At 38.3% G+C, this 22,175-nt stretch overlaps 1 protein-coding gene across 1 annotated transcript in view; it reads left to right on the forward strand.

The window, feature by feature from the left end:
- LOC308130942 (metabotropic glutamate receptor 4-like) overlaps positions 1-22,175 on the forward strand; it is a gene marked incomplete at both ends in the record, with an annotated part of 151,679 nt that overhangs the window by 76,723 nt on the left and 52,781 nt on the right. Inside the window, one exon of the mRNA XM_080497474.1 lies at positions 3,268-3,484. Within this exon, the coding sequence (XP_080353600.1) occupies positions 3,268-3,484 (217 nt within the window). The remainder of the gene's footprint in view (positions 1-3,267; positions 3,485-22,175) is intronic.

The raw sequence follows: 22,175 nt of genomic DNA on the forward strand, positions 1-22,175 counted from the left end.
AACTTAACAAGGCAACTCTGACTGGCTTGTTTACTGCATCACAAATTCCTTTTCCATTTAAAAAAAAAAAAAAAAAACAATGTTCGTGCCCACGTGACATAGGCGCAAAGAACTGCACACGTGTTTCAACCATGAAAATATTTATGGATGTTTGGAACATTTGTGGATCAGACACACAAACCTCCAAAAATCCACTCATCAGCTAAACAGGTTGAGAGACAACAGGTCAGATTCTAAAGGACTGTTGGTAAACATTATAAAAAAAAATTTATCTGACATGTATGAATAATTAGCGGTTATGTTTTTGTCTACAGACTAAAACAATTTATATTGTAACCTAATTTACACAGTCAAACGTCCATGTATATTGGTTTTCTACAGACAAACTCAAATATATAAAGCCTTTTTTCCCATTTATTCATTTAATTTAACTATACAATTAAAAACAAATAAAAACGCTGTCTCAAAATACGAGCTGTCATTTCTCGGAATTCTGCATGTGTCTTTTATTCTGTTTTCAAATCTACATGTATGAATGAATTGTCATTCTTTCATTCAAATGTTTGTATCTCATTGCTTGACTCACTTCAAGTCTGCTCTCGCTGCCTGCTCTCCTGTCCTCTCTTCACTCTGAGGATCCTTGTGCCAAAAATAAAAGTCAGTGTGGAGTTACATGAGTTACAAGGAACTGTCGGCACGGTAGGTCACTGGCACAGCTGTGCTGCAGACACAGGCTGCACCAGCAAGCAGGGAGCTCAGCAGCAGGACGGGTGCAGTGCTGCAGCCGACCACATCACAGTCGTCCGCAGTGTGAAGCAATACAGACAAAAATAGATGGCGTCGGTACCACAGCAGGAAGTCTTGCAGGCGCATGGGCAAACGCAGGTGAGGCAGGGACAGTTATTGGTCATGCGAACTGTAAGCTGTTAGATTAAAGTTATTTATTTGAACGGTATAGGTAGAAAACAAATGCTATTATTACTCCTCCATCCCAGCAAGGAGGCTGAAAGGTGACGTTATTTGTATGAATCCAGAGATAGTGATTTAAAGAAATGTGTCCAAATTGATTCAGATAATATTATAAGAGTTAAAAAAAAAATGTCCCCAAGCAGTTTTTTTGTCACAGATTTGTCAACGTTGTGTTCTTTTGTTTGGTATTACTGAGTACTTTGTTTTTTAATGATGACATGATACATGATTTCTTAAAAAGCTAAATCAGCCTCAGGGCACATGTTCAGACTAGATGAAGCAACACTGATTCTGATTTTACATTGATTTTTTTACAGCAAAGACAAAAAAAACACAATATCTGTGGTGGGAAAAAGCACCTTGGGGGAAAAAAAAAACGTAAGTCTATATTTTAGGTTAAATCATGTAAAACATTATTGAAGGCCATAAAATTTGGTCAGTTAGCTTCTAACTGTGCAGCACAGAAGCCAAGGAAAATCACAGAAAACTACAAATTTGAAATAACTTGAGCAAGCAAAAGATGACACGAAGACTTTCCTGCTAATTGCCGTGGTAATGTTTCTGTACTGAAGATAAGAACAAATAACATGTACTCTTGATCACATAAAAATAAATGGTGAAGCCACATGCTAAAGCTGTTATTGTGGATGCAATATGTCTGTATATGTACCGGTATACTATAATATACAGACTGGGGCTGCTCATTTTGCATGTTGTAAAGCTAATTGCATAGCTTGCCAGTAATGTTTTAAAAAAGTAAAAAGAAAACAGAAAACCCTTTACAGTACTTAACCGCAAAGCATGAATATAATGACTATTTTTGATAAACTGCTCAAGAAACTCCAGACAAATCTTTTGAAACTAAGAATACAGCCCAGTTTATATGTTAATGAATTATTTGATGCAGTTATTACATTTTCAAAAGACTTTTAAATGATAATTCAATAATGTAATAATCGCTGATTATTACAATACCTTACTAAATTATTGGTAAATGATATTACCATACGGGGACATGTATTTTATAACATTATTGTCAGAATAGAATAGAATAGAATAGAATAGAATTATATTGTCACTCTGTAGCAATGTTAAAACAGTGTTGGCAGCAGTGAAATGTTGAGCAGCAGCCTCAGTGACAGCAATATACACACAAGAGCATAAATACAAAACTGTTGGGAAGACTAGTATATTAAGTATTAAATATTGAAAATCAGGGCTGGGAAATATAAACAAAGTTTTTACAAGAGTCATGTAATATATTGCAAAGTTCATAAACAATGAGCTGTGCAAATTGTTCAGTGAAAAAATATTGTCCAGAAATTATAAATATTACACCATCTGCATCTTTACATATAAAATACCATAATTTATTAAGTTATTGGTAAGTATTATACTACTGGTATACATAAATATACATATTTTATCAAGTATTTCATCACTTCCCTTCCTTTGTGTATTACTGGAGCTACTGCGAGATGTGATTCTCAGCCTTTTATTCCCCTGGAGGTCTTGAGCATAAGTGTGGGAGACATGGGATCACATTGCTGTTGCTTCAGGACGGGTGTCTAGTGTGAACACTCATCAAACCCCTGTAATCCCTGTAACAAGCAGCTGGATAAACACAAGTTTCTGTTCATGTATAGACTTCATAGTGTCTTCATCAATCAAATTAATCTTTTCATTTATTTTGATTCTAATCTCAAGGATGTGCGAACCTAATTCTTTGTTGGATACATTGGATAAGGTGGGATGGATGGACAAACAGACGGACGGAGTGACGGGAGAAACGCCACAATTTTAGAATCAAAACAATAGCCTTTGTGGCTTCTGACAAGAGAACTTGGGGTTGATTTATCTCTGTCGGCAGCTCGTCTCAAAGCTTGTATATTTCTCAACAGCAAGTAAATCTCATATTATGTTGGAGACGAGTGCGAATTCATGAACAGATTAGTAATGCTTTGACTGGTGTGGAAAATTCATCTCTGAAAGTATTGTAACTAAGCCTGTGAACGTCGGGACTGTTTAAAGCCGCGGCACGCCAAACGTGGAGGGTGAATAACCAGCGATAAGTGGCTGGGAGATCTCAGCAGATGTTAAGTGTCATTTTATAATCATAGTTTCAGCAAGTCGCATGTATGCGTGTAAAATTAATTCACACACTGTAAACCATTGGGTGGCATCGTAAAGAAGATTCCTGGTTTGAAGCTGTTCGGCCTTCTGCCTCTAAAATATATTATACGTACATTTCCCGAGTTGTAATTGTTTTTCTTTTCTTTCTTTCCCGTTGTGTCATAGATCCCTCAGGTGAGCTATGCCTCCACGGCTCCGGAGCTGAGCGACAACACCCGATACGACTTCTTCTCCCGGGTGGTGCCGCCGGACACCTATCAGGCACAGGCTATGGTGGACATCGTCAAAGCCATGCGTTGGAACTACGTCTCCACTGTGGCTTCAGAGGGAAACTACGGAGAAAGTGGCGTTGATGCGTTCATTCAGAAGTCTCGAGAGGAGGGTGAGTGCATTTAAACTAAAGTAGTTCTCACTTTGTGCACCAACTAAAGTTTTCTTCTGAGTAAAATGGAAATTCAGCAACTAAAATATGAATTATTTAACAGACAGCTTATGTAAAAAAAAAAATTTTTAAATGCCAGAATTGGAGTTGAGATTGATGATAATATCTGTCTATACTCACATAGTTAATGGAGTTAGGAGTGTTATGTAATGAAAAGAATGGAGAATAGACTTTTTTTGACACAGTGGATTCATAGAAATGGGGCATACTGTACCTAAAGTTGTGGTGACCGGAGAACTCAACATGAAGTGTTTTAAGAGCAAGCAAGGATGGATGTGTGTGCAAAACATGAAGACGTTTTATTTTATATTACCAAAGACCACACACACATCCTGAAAATGCATACTGCCCGAAGTCTTTAACAAGTTATTGGAGACACATTTACAAAAATTAATATGAAAACAGTTATTAGAGTTTGTTTCAATAAACATTTGTCCTCAGATTTATTGATTCCTTCTTTATGATGGTAATTGTCAATAAATATGAAGAAAAAAAAAGTTGCGATAGCTGGCAAGTTCAGAGATGGAAAATGGTCCAAAACCAACAGCTTTTCTTCTGCCTAATTCCACTCTCAAGTTCTACAATAATTCCAAAAAACGTGTTATTTAAATGTATTAATGTCCACAGGCCAGTCTGGCATTCAGAAATGCATAATTTAGTACAGATTTAATTTCAGTAAAAATTGGAAGCTTTGGTCGTGAAAGTTTTCCTCATCATTCACAGGAATTTGCAACCATCTAGTTGACAAGGTCAACACAGAAGCTTTGCTCCTGTTTGAACTACTACTGGTACCTAAAGTACTCTTTGGGGAATGAAAGACACTCTATTGTGAAATGACACGCTATTGTTGCTGTTGTACTTTGAGGAATTATTTTAAAGTATTCATGAAACATCCAAGGCTCCAAATGACGTTCATTTCCTCTACTAGTGATTCACCAGATGCTTCAGAAAATAATAGTTAACTGCATATAAAACATTCCTTCCCAAGGCCATATCGTCGAATGTTAAGATTTGCCGACATCCCCAAACTCAAAGATGTTTTGGTTTTTTTCTCCTGCAGATTTCTATATTTTCTATCTATCTCTTGGGATGATGAACAACTTAGATAACATTCAGACAGGTCAAAGCATCTTTCAGGTCAACATTCAGAGTAATACACAAGCTCTAAAACAAACCACGACTTTAGAAGCCAGATTACATGGAGAAAGCACATACAAGCAGGGTAAAAACATGCAGATTCCTCTAAGCTAATTATTTAATGTTTACAAACCCAAACCAGGATCATCTTGCTGTAAGGCTTAAACTTAATGAATTAAATGCAAACTGACAGTGCAAGTTGTAACAGTGATTTCCTTTGCATGCTTTTTCATTAGGACGTAGTCTGGTTACTGTATCTGAAGATACAATTCAATAATCGGACACAGAAAAGCATCACGCTCGTGAGCATGCTTGTGACCACCATATTATGCCAAATTCACTTTCTAATGGTTTTCCAACAGTAATAATCATCCCCACACTGGTAATGACGCCACAGAAGTGAAGAAAGTCTGTCATCTCTCTCCCTGGCTTGTTACTGAGTTTAAAAAGTGTGCTGTTCCAACGAGCCAATCAGAAATCAAACCTTACATGGTGTCATTGGGGGATTAGCCAATCCCAATCAAGGTAGGTCCTCCCTTTGACCTTCCCACAATTCGGCAGCTCTGCTCTGGCACATGGCACCACGAGAGCAAGTACTTCCTCCTCTTCCAAAGATGGGCACGTATGGGCGGAGCCAGTCCAGCTCACACAGACACAGCAGATTCGGAGTCCAGCTCCTATGATCCAATATTCAAATGGAGGAAAATCAAGGAAAGCCTAGATTTGGGGCAATACAAACTTTGAATAACAAGGTTTCTGGACAAACGAGACCCATGTGAAAGTGTTAAAAAGCTGGATATTAAGACCCCTTTAAAACAGGGAGGGCAAGTTGGGATAATTGTTGGAATCTTTGAGAAAGGTTGAATGAGAAAAATGTATTATAACACACAAGCATACAAAGTTTCATATAAGAAGTATGTAGTAAGTCATTTAAAATGATTTCATTCAAAAAGTATCCAATTGCTTTCAGTCTTTTTACAACATTTCCCCCATTCAGTTTGCACAGCTACCAAATTCAAGCAAGCAAACAGCTATCAAATACACTAGTGTATATGTGTTGTAGAAATAGTGATAAAAGAGAATAATATTTTTAGATACTAAGTAGCAGTGACAGTGTAAATGTACAGCTGTACAGCGAGCCCGCAGCCTCGCAGGGAGGTACGATCGCAGGGTGTCGGGAATGTTTGCAGTTTAGTGCAGGAGGCCGGCGGCACACTCTCGCACCGACCTCCGACCTTTTCCATGTCAGAGAGTAATCATGGCCAACATGCCCAGCACTCTCTGTGCCACCGAGTCCCCATCAGCTCGGAGCTACTGCCGATCATCAGTCATCCTAGAAAGCCACCAGCAGCAGATTACTTCTGCACAGCTCAGCTGTCCGTTGTCTCCACTGGTACAGTCCACACCAAGTAAAGCCTGGCTTTTAAAGCGTCATTTAAAGTTTAATCATCTTATTTATTTCATTCTCTTGCAAACTTTTAAAAGTCCCATTTTTAATGCAAATTAATCCGAAGATTACATATGCATTTATCTTTGTGTCTTGATCCTGCAAAATCCATTAGTTCTTTAAAATCCTTAAATCCTCCAAAAAACAGACATAAAATGGAAGAAATCTCTTGGTATCCAACAGCAGAAATGACCTCCACACTCATACATTATGGCGGGAATTGTCCTTTAAATGGGTAGGAAATGGTTTTTTTCCCTTCTTTTTACAAGAAAAAATCCAAAGGAGAGGTTTGATTCTGGCGGAAATGTTCCTGGAACTAATGTTTTTTTGTATGCTCGGATGTCTGACGGCACCTCTGCTTCCCTCCCATCCACACGCTGCAAAGCTTTTTCATTACATCAAGCCATCAAGTCTCGACTTAGTCATGAATACTTAAAACCTTGAAAAGTTATACTTTCCGAGGGATTTTACTGCATGTGGCGATATCTTGTTACAGTCCAATGTGATTCCTGAGGGATCGTCTCCAATAGAAGACTTTTCAGCCTTTCATTCAGGACAAGTGACCTCAGTGGTCGGCTGGTCAGACAGATAGGCAGAAGTCCCTGTGGCGCTCGCTGGTCATAGATATCTTCGGGTTATGACCTTGGGAAACACTCATTTCTCAGAGAAGGTGGTGTTTTATAAGTATTGGACATAGGGTTTTTTTTTTTTTTTTGCACCCAGTCACTCATCTGGCATCAGACTCGATGCAGTGGTCACATCGACCCAACAAGTCTGAACAGCAAGGCGTTATGAGAGTCATTTTTAAGAGATGATATAACCTTTTATCTCAAAAGTGCTGGTAAAGGTGGTACTTACTGGAAGACGCTTTTTTGAGAAGGACTCATACACTGTAAACTAAATAACACGGATTTGAGGAATATGACAAAGTTTTCAATTGAAAATTTACCTTTTTTTTATTGCGTTTTGGGTTTCCATTTATAAGAGCCAATGAAAACGCATGTTTTCCCCAAGTTTCAAAGGTGGACACTTTCGAAAATGCTCTGACTCTATCTAGAAATAGATGAAGTTGATGTGTTTTATTCGGTTTGTTGATGAACTTCAATCAATGAAGGCCTGGTGTATTAAGATCCTTGTATAAACAATGCCCAAGCAACTAGATTGTGCTTAAAGTTTCTGTGTGTTTTGAAGGCAATCATCTACAACTTAAAAGTAACATCACTGGCAGCTGAAGAAATCCCTCCTATACTGCAGTTTCTCTTTTGTCCAATTCGCAGCTCTGTTCTTCTTAAACAAAGCAAGAGTTTTCAGAAGTTGCAAATCACGTTGTATATTTTAAGTCAATTTATTAACACAAACTCAAAACCTTTGTGTTTTGTGTGATCTGGTACAAATGCCTGATATTCCACATTGGGGGGAAACGCTGTGGATTGATGGTGCATGTTATTTTCCATGTGTAGTTGCTGCTTTTTAGACGAGTAACCCCTTAGTATGTCTTATGTGTCCTATATTTGACTTTCTCAAGTTGAGACTCAAGCAGTTTCTAAACTGCTTGAGTCTCACGTCTATCTATTTGGTTGCCTCAAACATCAGTGAGACTCAGAAGATGTCAAATGAAAGCTAAAGTACAGAGAAGTGACGCGTCTCTCTTTGACTGTCTCAGTACAGAAGGTCAAACATCTGTTGTTGCCGACATTTTGCTGCGGCTTCGAAAATGCATTTGCATGACTGTATTCACTCAGGAAAGTCGTGGGAGGCCAGCTTTGAGTTTTGACTTCATTTGAACCCTTTTCCTCAAATTTTACTGTCACTGGATTCAACAGGCTGACGGTAAAAGACGACACGTCTGACAAGAACTGTCAACCGCGCAAATATGATCAGCGTTTAGAGACAGTGCCGCGCTCCTTTCACCGCCTTTCAAACGTAAACAAGAACTCAGACAAAATTTCTGTCAAATCACCGTGACTTTATCTCGCAAAAGTCGTATGAGTGGAGCAAAACTTTCAGGTATGTGTTTGTCCCACGCTGAAGCGATGTTTGATTCCACATGTCCTTTACTGCGGTTCAGGCTTTGATTGATTACACCAGAGGGACTTGGATGACAAGCAGGCAGCTCTGTCAAAATCAAAGCCACAGGTTTGCCTGCTAAATGGGTTTTGCACTTGTATGCTCACATTATAATAATAATAATAATAATAAAAAAGGCCAGATCAAATGTTCTATCTCATTAACCAGTCAAAGGTTACACAGAGCAGCCGTCACAGTCTCCTGATGTCACAGCTCCCTGTCACCGCGCTGCTTTGTGTGTGGAAAAAAGAACTGACTTTAGCTCAGAATGAACAATTTATTTGCAACTTAAAAGCAACAATTTTCTACCATTACAAACAAAAATTACATTTCTATTATATTCGTGCTTTGCTAAAGGCCCTGGGATCATTTACTTTTACAATTCAGAGGAAAGTGTTATTTAATATTGTGAATTGGTGTCATTGTGTTCCGTCGAGTGAAAATGAAACGATCAAATTAAGCACATGCATATCTTGACTCATTATTCCATCAGGCCAAGAATGAAGAATGTTTATTTCAGGATAACTTTAATTTCATTTATTTGTTAACAATCACAAATGGGGGAAAAAAATAGTTTTCAACTGTTTTATTATAACTTCTAGATATAAAAACCCCAAATACTCAAAAGTATTTTAGAAAAGCTTTTTGTTTTGACCAATCAATACACCCATCAGATTATTAAAACTACTACTATTACTATGATTATTGCTTTTTGTACTATTTGTGTCAAATAAATACTAGTAATTGAAAAGGCTTGTTTTGCAAGAAACAATGGATATGATTATCATAGTTGTTAAATTCTGCATTCATAGAATAGAAAAGAATACATTTTTATTATTCGTAGTTATATTATTGTATAATATACAATATGGCCACCATTTGATGCATGCACATTTGATTATTTTTGCAAATAATATATAGTCAAACAGTGGTACTTAATACCATTTGATCATAATTTTACAGATATCTATTGAGGAATTTATACAATTTTGAAACTGTTTAAACAAGAACATGTTATGATGTAGTTTAGGGTTACATTTCTTCTGTAAAGCAAAGGTTTGAAAAGGGCGGACCAAAACTTAATCAAGGAACTGGAAGTAAGATCAATGTAGTTTTAACGATATAACCATCAGAACATAAACATGAATAAATCAGAATAATTCTGTAATGTGACCTCAATACTACAAACGATAAGTGGAGTATTTGCTTTCATTATATCTTGTTTAGCACCTTCATTACTCACCTCTTATTGACTTGTTTTATTAGGAATGCATTAGTCTGTATATGTACGTGTGTATGCCTGTGCATGCTAATGTGCATGCATGTTGTTCTTCCCTTTAGTATCAGTGATGCACTTTAAATCACATTTAGCAGTCAGAAGGGCGCGACATAAATGAATCTGGATTGATTAAACTTGTGAAATATGTCCCGCCCAAAGCTAGGTTTCTCTTGCCGGCACTCGATTGCACGTCTTTATTTTCAAGATTTGTGCTCTATTTATTCTCAGGGACGTTTCAGTGGAGTCGCTCGCACTGAGCATGCTCAGACTGCTGTGTTGACCCTCAGACCATATGCTGGTGGGGTCCTATTGTAAACAAGCTACAGCTGGTGGTGTGATTCAGTTACATCTCTGGTGAGGCCAGAGCAAATTTCAACCGCATAATTGGATATTATGACATTTTTAATTTTCACCCTCACAGTACTTGGCAGTGTGACATTTGTATTTCGGACTGGCCTTAGAAGAGACGTGACATTTTCAACCTATTCCACAAAAAGACAGAATATTCCAGCCATTAAAATTGTACTTCTGGCTGAGTCCTGGTAAAAGTGAACAGGCGGAAATAAATTCATTGTATTTGGTGAGTGTATGCTGTTTTATTCCTTCACAGACTTCTAATGTGTGTGTATCCGGGGGGGTGATAGGTGTTACGTACGTGTTGAAATGTTGTGTTAGATGTTAGATAACACAATGTCTCGCTGACAGCGAGGATCTGATATCATTTGATCCCAACACACTGGGCTTTCAAGTGGAAAGTGAATTAAACTGGAAACTCGCACAGCATTTGATCAGACTGACCGGACTTGAATATCAGCATCATGGAGCGGAAACGCTTTGACACCAGGGCAGTCGATATCACAGAGGATGTTATGCGTAACCTTTACTGCTTCCCTGAGAACAAGTGTGAGCTTCAAGTGAGAAGGCTGGGAAACAATTAGGGCATCCGTGAAGTAGAAGCATGTTCCATGCCAATGTCCTTTTTCAAGTTTAGAACTGTGCTGCAGTGAAACATGACTTTAAACAATAGTACAGACAAACCAATGTTTTCCAAGTCGCCGACAATTATTAACCAGTTACAGTCACTGGTTTCTGGAGTTAATTTACTAATTACTGCGAATAAATGTGGCTGTGTGAGTAAATCTAGCCTATTTTCTCCGAATATATATATATATATATCTCCCAAAAGAAGCTTATTGAAGCAATGACAATAAATATAAGTGAGCTGAGATAAACTACCAACATCATGATATGTTGGTGAACCATGCTTTGAAGCTGTACACTGTGACTCCTTTTTATAAAGAACAAAAGTAACAGGTAGTGAGCCCTCCAAAACTTGTCATATTTTTCACTGCATTCCTGATTTACAATTAATTTCTAACTTTACAGCCAAAAGCAGTGTTGACTTTAGTATTCATCCTTTAAAACTGGCGAAAAAGTGTGCAAATAAGGCCTCGTTAATATAATGTTTTACACAGTGGAACTTTTTCAAAAAATGGTCTGTGTCCATGGTCGTCTGTCAAATGCTGCAATCTAGTTTGAACTAAATGACTTTGAAAAAATGATTTTGGCCTGCAAGTTTCAAATATTGAAATGACTATATAGTATTGTGCTGTAATTCATAGATGCATGACTGTGAACATACATTTAGAGTCAAATATATTTATCAACCTTTATGGATATTTACCCCACCTAACAAACTACAGATATACATATGTATCCAGTACATGGTATTTACCGATCCTTTAACAGCGTCAGTGATGGCAGTTGACTCATTATTAATGATGCAGATGTCGTATTTTGCTACTTGCCAAAGGTGTGGACTTAAATCTGGTGTCTATGGAGGCCTCTTGAGTCGATTGTCATGTTGATAGACCAAAAAAAGCAGAAATGTCTGAGATGATCTTTCTGACGTGGCGTGTTTTATGGCTCGAAGTGGCTATCAGAAGATGGTACACTGGGGCCATAAAAAGATGGAAATGTTCAGGAACAATACTCAGGAAGGCTGTGATGCCTAAACTTCGCTAAATTGATTCTAAGGGGCAAAACATGTGCCAAGACAATCTTTCACACCATTACACCAGCAGCAGCCAAAACTGATGACATAAGGTACGATGGATCAACAATTTCAAGTTGTTTGCACCAAATTCAGAGCATCTGACTGTGGCGGCAGGTATGGAGACTCATCAGACCAGACTACAACTTTCCAAAACTTTTATTGTCCATTTTTGCTGAGCCTGTGTGAGCAGTAGCCGCAGTTTAATCAAAATAGGTGTGAAACTCCAGCGCCTTCATTGAAAAATTAAGGCTTCTATCAATATGTTGCAGCACAGAGTTGTAGTGGTTCGAGCGGTCACCTCACAGTGAAAGAATTACCGGTTCGACTCCGCTTTCTGTGTTTAGAAAGTGTGTTCCGCCCTTGCCTTGGTGGGTTTTCTCTTTGTGTTTGTTGATGTGAATGTGACCACGTAACTGGAAACCTGTCCAGGGTGCAACCTGCCTTCACACAGTCCATTCAACATCGATTTAGATAAAATGGAAGACGACGTTTGCATCGCTATTTTGTTTATTAAGCGTCTTGCATTATATCCTCAATAAAGTTTAAAGTACCTTGTACAGAAGTGATGTACATTTAAATCGTCTGTATATTTTGAACTGTTCAAAATATACAGAGGATTTAAATGTACATCACATCTGTACAAGGCACTTTAAACTTTATTGGGGACTGCACAAAATATTGCAAAAAAAATTAAATAAATAAAAACTGTAAAAGATATGCCTGAAACTAATGATGTTTTCATGCATTTATGGTATGCAAATTCCAAATCCCCGAATTCAAAATATGAAAGAAGAGTCTGATTAATTCACAAAAAAATGTTTTTTAAATAATTACAATATTTCAAAAGCTTGACATCCATAGGTAATACCTGGAGGCCACAAGGCAGACATCAGAAGCATCAAAGTGCAGAAATCAAAAGCAAAATTACTGAAAACAAGTCAACAAGCCACTTTTGAAATGCTGCTAGTAGAAACTAACTGATGGCCATGTGATACCTGACATCATGCCGCTCTACTGAACAGCATTGGAAATTATTTCCTCACTTCGCAAAATGGAGAAAATAGCAGAAGAAAATTTCCCCATTTGCTAGTTTATTTCCACAGCAGGAAAAGTCACTGCACTTCCAGATTAAGTATTTTCGACAGTAAAGAGGGAAGGCAGGCATGAATGATTAATGCCAAAACTCTGCAAACCCTTCAGACACAGAACCTGTTTGCACGGGCCTCTCCTCTCAGCATCTGCCCCAGAATTTGGAGCGAGCAGCATCACCACCAGGAGAATTTAACCGATGGCAGCGTGTCGGGCAAACATTGCATCTGCAGCGGCTGGATTGTCACTGAGACGTCCCGTCTTTGAGACGCCGAGTTGTTTTCTAAAAGCTGTGTTTTCATTTGGGTCTTCCCCATCTCTCAAACTGCCCCACGGGATTATGACTGGAGTGTCATTATGGGAGATGATTACAAGAAAAGAGGGATAAAACTGCTTTTCATTGTGATGTCGCGCTGCTGTCACCCTTGAAATGCAAGACCGTCCTTGATGCACGAGTCTTTGGGTCCCTCAGTAGATTTTCTCTCCGTTTGTATTTCACTCTGAAGAGTTGGTGTGCCTCCAGTGTCCTTATTAGAGAGCATACAGACCTCTTCAGTAATACAGGCTGACACTGCGTGTCATTTTATCCCCACCTTGTGAAATGTATATGATTATCTTTCAGAGGAAATTGTACTTTCCTATTATATCCACCGGTTTCATCAGTGTTTATCAAATCCAATGGGTTTGATAAAAAAAGATGAAACTAAAAAAAAAAAAAAAAAAAAAATGGTGCTGTTCATCAGAAGTGAGCCCGTAAAAATGATACCTCAGATATCTGCGTGACTGATATTCAGTTCTGTCTTTTGGCGAGCTTCCCTCTCCCTAAATTTGGAAATTGACATTCAAACATTGCCATCTATGATTAATTGGATGGATAATTTCAATTCATAATTAATACGATTTTTAAGTGACAGCTGAAGCTGGAGGAGGAGGGCAGAGATGCACAGAGCGGCATCGGGATGACAGGGAGATTATGCAAATGTTCAAAATGAGGGTTGCACGCTGCACCCTTTGTCATGAGGGAAATGTCAAGAGGAATGATTGGAAGAGTCATTAACCTGAAAAAACATCACCTTAGGAGGAGTTTTCCCAACGTTTGAATGTCTTGTTTGGACTAAACAAATACAGTATCACTTATTCTGTAAAAATACATTACGAGCTACGGACATTGTAGCTGTCATTGTGAAAATGACTTTTCTTAGTCGTCTGTGTAGAGTTGTCTTCATGTTAAAAGCCTTTTTTCTGCTTTAATAAGTCTTATAAAAACAAAAACAAAAAAACAAAAAAAGTTCACATTCCCAGATGTCTTATTTGGAGTGTAATCGATTGACAAAGAAGGGCAGAAGAAAGATAGGAAAGAGAGAAGTAAGCAAAAAATAATGGCACATTGGGGGAAGAAAGGAAGGAAGGGCAGAAGGACAGAAGGAAGGAGAGGGGGAACAAGGAAGGACTGAAGTAACCAAAAAATGAAGGAATAAAACAAGAAAAGAAATATACGGAAGGAAGGAAGGATGGAAGTTTCTGATGTAAAAATGGTTTAAAGTAAAAGTACAAGTTAAAATAAATCTCTGCAGCTGACATACCTGAAACATTAATGATCTGCAGTACATTGAATTTATTACGTTCATTTTGACTGAAGGTGCAATAAAGCTCGAATGGTTTGTGTTTTAATGAGATTCATTTTGTTTCAAAATGTTATATTATTACTCTTCAATCCCATTTCCTTCCATCCCCCTCATTCTGCTTCAGTCACACCCTGAATGCAGCACAAAATTAACTGTAAGGTACAACTTTAACAGATACAGAACAGGATAAGTCATTTACAGAACATGCAGGTCAATTTCCTTCTGTCTTTGTGACTCCATTTCACTTCCGATGTGGGGCTGTGGCCATTTAGCGACCCTCTCTCTTTTTTCTTTTTTGTTTCACTGTTCATTACCTTGTTTGATTAGCAGTTTGCAGCATTTCACAAACGGTTTCATGTCTCTAAAACTGTCACGGCTACATTTCCAAAGGCTGCTTTATGTTACTTTCAACCACCTGGAACTTGGTTCCTCTGACAGTTTGAAAATCAATGAAGGGTTTTAGCTGCAGGTGTGGGGGGAGGGAGAGAGAGAGAGAGAGAGAGAGAGAGAGAGAGAGAGAGAGAGAGAGAGAGAGAGAGAGAGAGAGAGAGAGAGAGAGAGAGATTGTCAAGACTTTGCCACAGATTTTCTATTTGCATAATATGCTTTATATCTATCATGTCACAGAGACTGTATGACAAAATATCCCAAACTTCCCGTCACGTCATGGACCACAAATCTGCAGGTTTTACTTCATCAGCTTAAAGTTCCCCACTCATTCCATCTAAATCTTTGTTTGGACTGAAAATGGGTTGGCATTTTCACCGCGCGCTGCGCTGGCCTGCAAACTATGCAAATGAGACATTTTGTGTTTGCAGTTAAACAAGCATTACAATCAAGTTTTGAATTAATAAACAATTACGCTCTTCCTGGAAATATGAAACCATGTTTACACCGCAAATTCAGAAGCGTTCAAATTTTTAATCTGGCACAACAAGCAACGGCAAAGGTTTTTGGAGGAAGTTTTCATCAGAGGGTTGTTCATTACTGTATCTTAGACAGGCTGTATGCACTGCTGGGCAGCTCTGGCCATTGTCTGTCCTGGGGCCTGTGCAGGCAATAATAAAGGTGAAGACACTTCATCACAAAATGGAAAAACCTTCAGCTTGTTGGACGCTGCTGCAGCTCAGGGGACACGTGAACCTTGGTGCAGTCTAACCGCTGCTGAATAATCTGGTAATAAACAAAGAGACAGTATTTTGGCCGACAAGTATTTTAAAGAAAAAGTTGAAAAGAAAATAACACTGTCATATGTATTACAGTTCAGGTAAAATTTTTCAGTGGTGCACATAAAATGTTTCTCCTTTTGGGAGCTGCGGCATTAAATGTATAGAGTGGAATAACAAAAGTGGCTGATGAGTCTTTAATGCAACATTGTCATAAAACCTACATTATGTCTTCATTTCATTACCATCGACAAGATCATTATGTCACATTCTTGCCATAGTCCTGGATTTCTCCTGGATACTCTAGGTAGCTTTTAAAGACAAGTGATAATAATTATCTTCGTTATAGCCTCTACTTTTTTTTAAAGATAGATTAAGATAGATCATTTGCATGTTCTCCCAGCATGTGCATGAGTTTTCTCTACAAAACAGTGACTAAATGTTCTGTAGGCTTAATTGTTTATGTTCGTGACGGACTGGCGACCTGACCAGGTCGGGCCCTGCCATAGTCAGCTGGGATCTGCTCGGGCGCTCTGGGACTCAAAGATGGCCAAAACAATCAATTGTCGGTTGTCATGCCATAAAATATTTACAGTTGCACTGAAACCCATAACACTGCTGGATATCTGTGCTGATCCTGTGTGTGGTCCGATAAATAACACCAGATAACTGAAACTTGACATCAACCTCTCTGCAGAGCAACTAATCATGTGAGCCACTCGCGCTCACGGCTAAGAAAAAAAGCAATGTCATATGTGCGGAAAACTATATAATGCAAAGTTATGCAAGTTATTCCCTATTTGTGTCGGTTAGCAATTTTGTATTAGCAATTGGAGAGATGAACAATTGTTTTTTTTGGAGGATAGCTGCAGATTTAAAAGGCTACTAAGTAGTGCTATGTTGGTGTTCATGCTAAAGGATGCAGTTAAGGATGTAGACCAGGTGTAGCCGTGGAGTCACACCTGCAAGTGTCTCCATTAAAAACAGCTTTAACGCTGTGGACAAGATATGGCACGTTTGTTTGTAATGGAAGCTATATCAAATCATGCAGAGTGGATTGAGCCAGGGAGGCAATCAGTCTGGTAATTTTCCAAATTAAATATTTCAAGTAGATGGCTCAGATTGCGCTTCATTCGTTAAACATTACATTTATACCCAGTGGCAACAGGCCCAAGATCAGAGTTTGACAGTGTGGTTATTTTTTAATGAAGTATTTTAATGTATTTTTTGGGAAAAATGAAAGGACTTATTTTTTGTCAGAAAAAAGCCATCAAATGTTTGAGGCTCCATTTACATGACATCATATCATATTTGTATTTTTGTTTAAGAAAAGTTTTGCATTAACACAGCAACATTTTGAAAATGATGTCCGTTTACATGGAAACATCAGAAACGCTGAAAATGATGCAGTTAGCATGCCAGACCAACAATTGAAACTACACACACATGCAGAGAACAATACGCTAGTAGCAGTGTTTCACAAAAGTGGCTTTCCCCCCGTTTCCATGGAGATTGAGTTGGATTGATTTAAAAAAGTTCCACCTTGGCAGCCATTTTCAAAAAGTTGCATTTACAGTGGCTCAAAGCACCGTCATCTTGTAAATAAATCAAGTTTGTTTTCATTTGACAGTGTTGTGCAAACGGGTCCTACGTATCAGTAATGGAATAATTGTTACATAATGTTACAGCATAAATTAACAGCATCTCATAGTAATAAAGTAACTAAGTGCTAATACCAGTACTAAGTGTGGAAAAGTACCTAAAGATAATATTATACGCCCCCCAAAAAATCCTTCTATTGCAGCTCAAAACTTTACGTATACAAAGTTACATTGAACCTTTAACATTAGCTTATCATTTTAATAATAATGGGAAAAGTTTGCGACGAAGAGTTATCCAAGCACAAAAGAGCAGTGTGGACAGTCAGTTAAATCACGAGCGCATTCACACAGAGCGGATGTAACTGCGTCGGAGCTGCAGCCCTTTGTCTGCGACCACACTGAACCTGCTGCTGCCAGCATCTGCAGCTTACACTGACAAATATCAGCAAGGCAAAGAAGAGATTCATCACACCTGAAGCCCCCGATAAAAGAAATGCCTGTGATGTGCCGGGAGAGATTGAAACTCCTGTTGTCAACCATTATTTCACCTCCACGCTGTCAGAGGCGCACCGCAGCTGAAAGTACCCTGATAGGCAGCAGAGCATCTGAAGTTTTCAGCCGCTCGGAGACAATGACAGCGTGTCTCCCAAGGCCTGATGCAGCTCTTCGCCCCGCGCCCACGCCTGAGCAGACGGTGTCGCTAATGTTTGCCCGGCCTCATGAGAGAAAGCTGTGTACGTCTTAAACTCCTCATCAGAGGTTTAATGACACTTTCACAGTGAGAGCCTTGCTGTGTATATTCTGCTCGCTAAGAGGAAAGTCCCATGGTTGTCAGGTAGGTCGTGTCAGAGTGGCGTGGAAAAGCTTATTTCACAGTGCTTAAAGGTCTGCCTTTGATTTCAAAATCAGCTGCACTCAGAAAGAAAATGTCATTCAGTCATTCTGGAATCTAACTTATGGCTGGGCCAGAATCCTGCAGCGATGTACGCTTTTTTATTGAGGATGTGGGAATTAAAGAAGAAGAAGAAGAGAAAAAAAAAAAGCTCAATTGCTTGACAATGAGTAGAGTAAAAGAAGACATGGTTCTTTCTCAAAAGCTGTAAAAACATTAACAAAATGTCTTTATAATGACGCGTGTACCCCCAGGTCAAACTGTCATGTGTGCACAAAAGCCTTGGTTTTAAAAGAGTGTGGAAATAGCTCAGAAAAAAAAGGCAGGGGTGGATTCGTGAAGCTCTTTTAGACACACAGATTATTGGTGCTTCGAGCTGAAATCATAATTTATGGTGATTTAACTTTATCTGGCAAGTGACCATATTTGGTCATTTGTGCATTTCTCCCAGTTTGAACCAAACAAAAAAAAAAGGTACATTGATGAGAATCCTACACCAGACAATTGAAATGCTGCCACTGTTGCTGCTGGTACAAACCTTTCAGTCCAGGCACTTCACCTAATTGATGGATATAGCTTGTAAATATCATTACTAATCTATGAAACACTGTGCTTGAGCAAAATATTGTACATTGAACTACTGCAGGTTTTCAAACATTTTCCCAATGATTTCAGTAAGCTGTAATTTAAGATATTCTTTACTTTGTTTAGCAAAAATGACCCAATACAGTAGAAATATTAGGCTTCTATACAATCTTTAGCAGAGATCCAGTGAGAAATGGAAAGAATTTGGAGTCTTTGTAAGTATAGAAATAGTAGAATCTGTGACTTTGATCAGACAGCATTTCAAAATAATAAATTTTTTACTGTGAAAATGACACATATGGTTGTAATGGATTCAGATTACATTTATGGCTAATGGTTACACCGACACACGTATTCAAATGTTTTCATGTATGTACCAGCAATTGATGAAAGTTATTTATATGTCAAGATATTAAAAAATTGCAATGATGCAATGGTTGTCGTGAGAAGACACATTTAGACAAGTGGTGGCCCCCAAGCCACATGTGGCCTTCATATTTAATCTTTGTTGTTCATGAGTCAATTCCAGATGAAAATTGGTTTAACAGGCTATCAGAAAAGGGAAATTAGTTTAACCACATCTCTCCCTCATTTTTAACTATAGATATTATGTTGTCGCAGAAAATAATGTAATGATGGTAACCGATAAAAGAATCATTTTGAATGTAACAAAGCCAAAAAAGTAATAACAATACTGTAGTAGAGTATTTCAGCCAATACTATAATGACAAATATATAAATGGACTGCAAGTCTTGGAAATAATTCAGTTTTTACTGTTCATATGCATTCCTTGTCCACTCTCAACTATGGTTGTCTTTTATTTCTTTAATAATTATTCCAGTAAAGGTGTTTAGCTGTATTACATTTCAAAATTATTTCGTTATTGACCATTATCACATTATTGGTTGCGACCGGCCAGATGTAATCACAGTAGGAAACTTACACCTAAATTAAAATGTATAGGAAAATAGTATCTTATATTGTTAAATTCCATTGTTACTTTTAAGTCTTATTGTGTCTTTAAATGGGTTTTGTCCAGGCTGCTGGTGAACATTTTTTGACCTCTATCGCTGAAGGTTTTGTCAAAGAGAGATATGAAGGTTAAAAGTCACTTGTACTTTTTTTCATTGTTGACATGAATGGAATTACAAGACCACCACAGCATAATAAATTAAGAATGACAATTAATTAATAGTACAGCGTTTACTGTCTTAACTCCACAATGGTGCCACAGTGTGTAATTTGCCATCACGTTGGATAAGAGCTCTGAATCAGTATCTCCATTAGGGGGTGGAGACGATTTCCTCAAAATGACCGTGTACTCACAAAAAAACAAAACACATGGCAGTGGAGCCACTGCCAGTTTACAGCCTACAGCAGGCTGAAGGAACAACATGGGATGAATTACATGTACAATATAGCACATTCCGTCACTCTTGCCCTCTTGCCCTTCACGAGCTTCCCCTGCACCGTGGGGATAAATAGAGAGCGGGTCCATTTCCCTCTGGGACTTACAGCGCCTTGATATCAGAGCAGAGTTGCTGACAGATGTAATACCACGACTGGTTGCCATTTGGCTTAAGAAAATAGCCTTGCCAACAAACACTTTCAGTTGATCCATCAACTTTTGAGGGTGCAGCGTAACCACAGTTCCATCTTATTGTGGTCTCATATAGACTTTCACTGGTTGTTAGCACAGTCATCAATACAAGCTTGAGTGGATAATTTATTTTGTTCCACAGACCAAAGATTAGACCCTTGGAGTTCATAAGAGTCAATTTCGCAGCTACTCTTCACTCTTCTTCGTGGCCACACTTCCTTTCTTTCTTTTGCAGAGAAAAGTTGGTGCCTTACAAATGTACTAACCTGAACTCACCGTTCAAAACGTGTTTAAAACGTGTTTACATCAAAGACCATTGAGGGCATCACTGCAAAATTGTGTTTTGCTCCGAGCTCCATGCTAATGATGAAACAGTAACAGAGCGACAATGTTGACGTTCCATGACATGCAGGTTTGAAGCAAGTCATGTTCAAGGGTTTTGAGCTTCGGTTAGCCTGTTCATTTTGGAGAATCAGCTCAAAACATTAGAAAAAAAATAAAAAAAGATTCTCAGCCCACAATCAAATTCCGTGTTAAACAATGTTACCTTCCCATTTTAGCCAGTGAATGTCCAGTAATGGGCAACATCGAGCACCATCCCATAAACGCCTTTTGGCTTGGTAATAATACATCACAGCTCCACGTTCTCCACATCACTGCAAGTTAAACAACCCATGAGCTGCAGACGAAACATGAAGCCTGAACTGCATCAACATTTATCACTGTTTTCAGACACCATAAATATCACCTTCAGGCACTTGAACTAGTGCACCCAGCTTCTAAATGTATATAGACAACAGCAGGGAAATAAGTGATTTGTGTGGAATGAATTACAATAAACATCTGTGCACAGTGTGCGCCACATAGTAAGCGAAGCAGTATGTACATATATGATAATGGATGAATACCAGCATGTCAGTGATTTCAGAAAACGGTTGCGTTTAAGATATCCTCAATAGAAATCTGCAGTATATCCCTCCTGACAGAGAGTATATAGAAGGATGCATCAGAGTCTTCTTTAATCCGGTCTAATTTCACACATCACCATGCAGAAGTCTCTCTCATTAACATTAACATCAGAGCCCCCCCCCCCCTATATTTGAAACCCATTATGAAAGACTACACAGCAATCTGGAAAATTGCTTCCTATCATTTTGTTTCATCTTCTGCTCCTTTGATACCAAACAGCAGCACTTTCTTTCAGCAACATAACGAAGTCAGGTTACAGAGGAACCATATGGTTCCTGGCTTATTCATCGAAAGAGGAGAAAATGTGGTGGAGCAGCTCTCTCTCATGGTTTGACAATATCACAGCCAATGGTCATATGTTATTGGTAAGACTTCAGAAGAAATATCACATACATTACATATATTAAATACACATATGCCCTAGATTCTTCAGCGGAGCTACAATTAGTTTCTTGTAGCCAAGAACAATAATCAACTAAATCATATAGCTTGAGTAATGTTTACTCACCATAATCAGTCAGTTAAACCTCTGGCATCATGTTTCAGTTTATTCTCAGAATATTTGTCTAATAATACAATTAAATAGAAACACTTCTGAATGGATTTGGCTCAGGGCTGCATGGGGATATAGTGGTTACAGCAAGAATATCCTCCAGTGCCTTGCAAGAATCAACTCTTTACATCTTTTTAAACTGACTGATGTTTGATATTTGTTTTACCTCGACACACAATTTGTTCCATAATTTTACTCCACAGATGGAAACACAGAGACTTTTCAAGGTAGTGCAGACTTTGAGTCTTTATGTGTAACTTTCCCTTTGAATCATAACCTCCCTCTCTTTCACAGAAGAATTTCTGAATATTACCTGGCAATGGGTTATTCTTCACTTCATCCATTATTTTAATAGTTTTGAACTCCACTACCTCCATGAATTTTGAAGTTTTGGGCTGTAAAAATAGTGGATTAGTGTGAACATGAAAACCAACTTTGTGGAATATTCTTCTAGCACTTTTTTGCAGTGACAAGTCTTTGTATTGAACTTACATATGCGTTGACCTTATTAGTTATTAGTTAATTGAAATGAAACATTGAATATTGTTTATTATGCCATATCTT

The sequence above is a fragment of the Blennius ocellaris genome (genome assembly GCF_963422515.1).
Source record: "Blennius ocellaris genome assembly, chromosome: 5".
Classification (NCBI taxonomy): Eukaryota; Metazoa; Chordata; class Actinopteri; order Blenniiformes; family Blenniidae; genus Blennius; species Blennius ocellaris.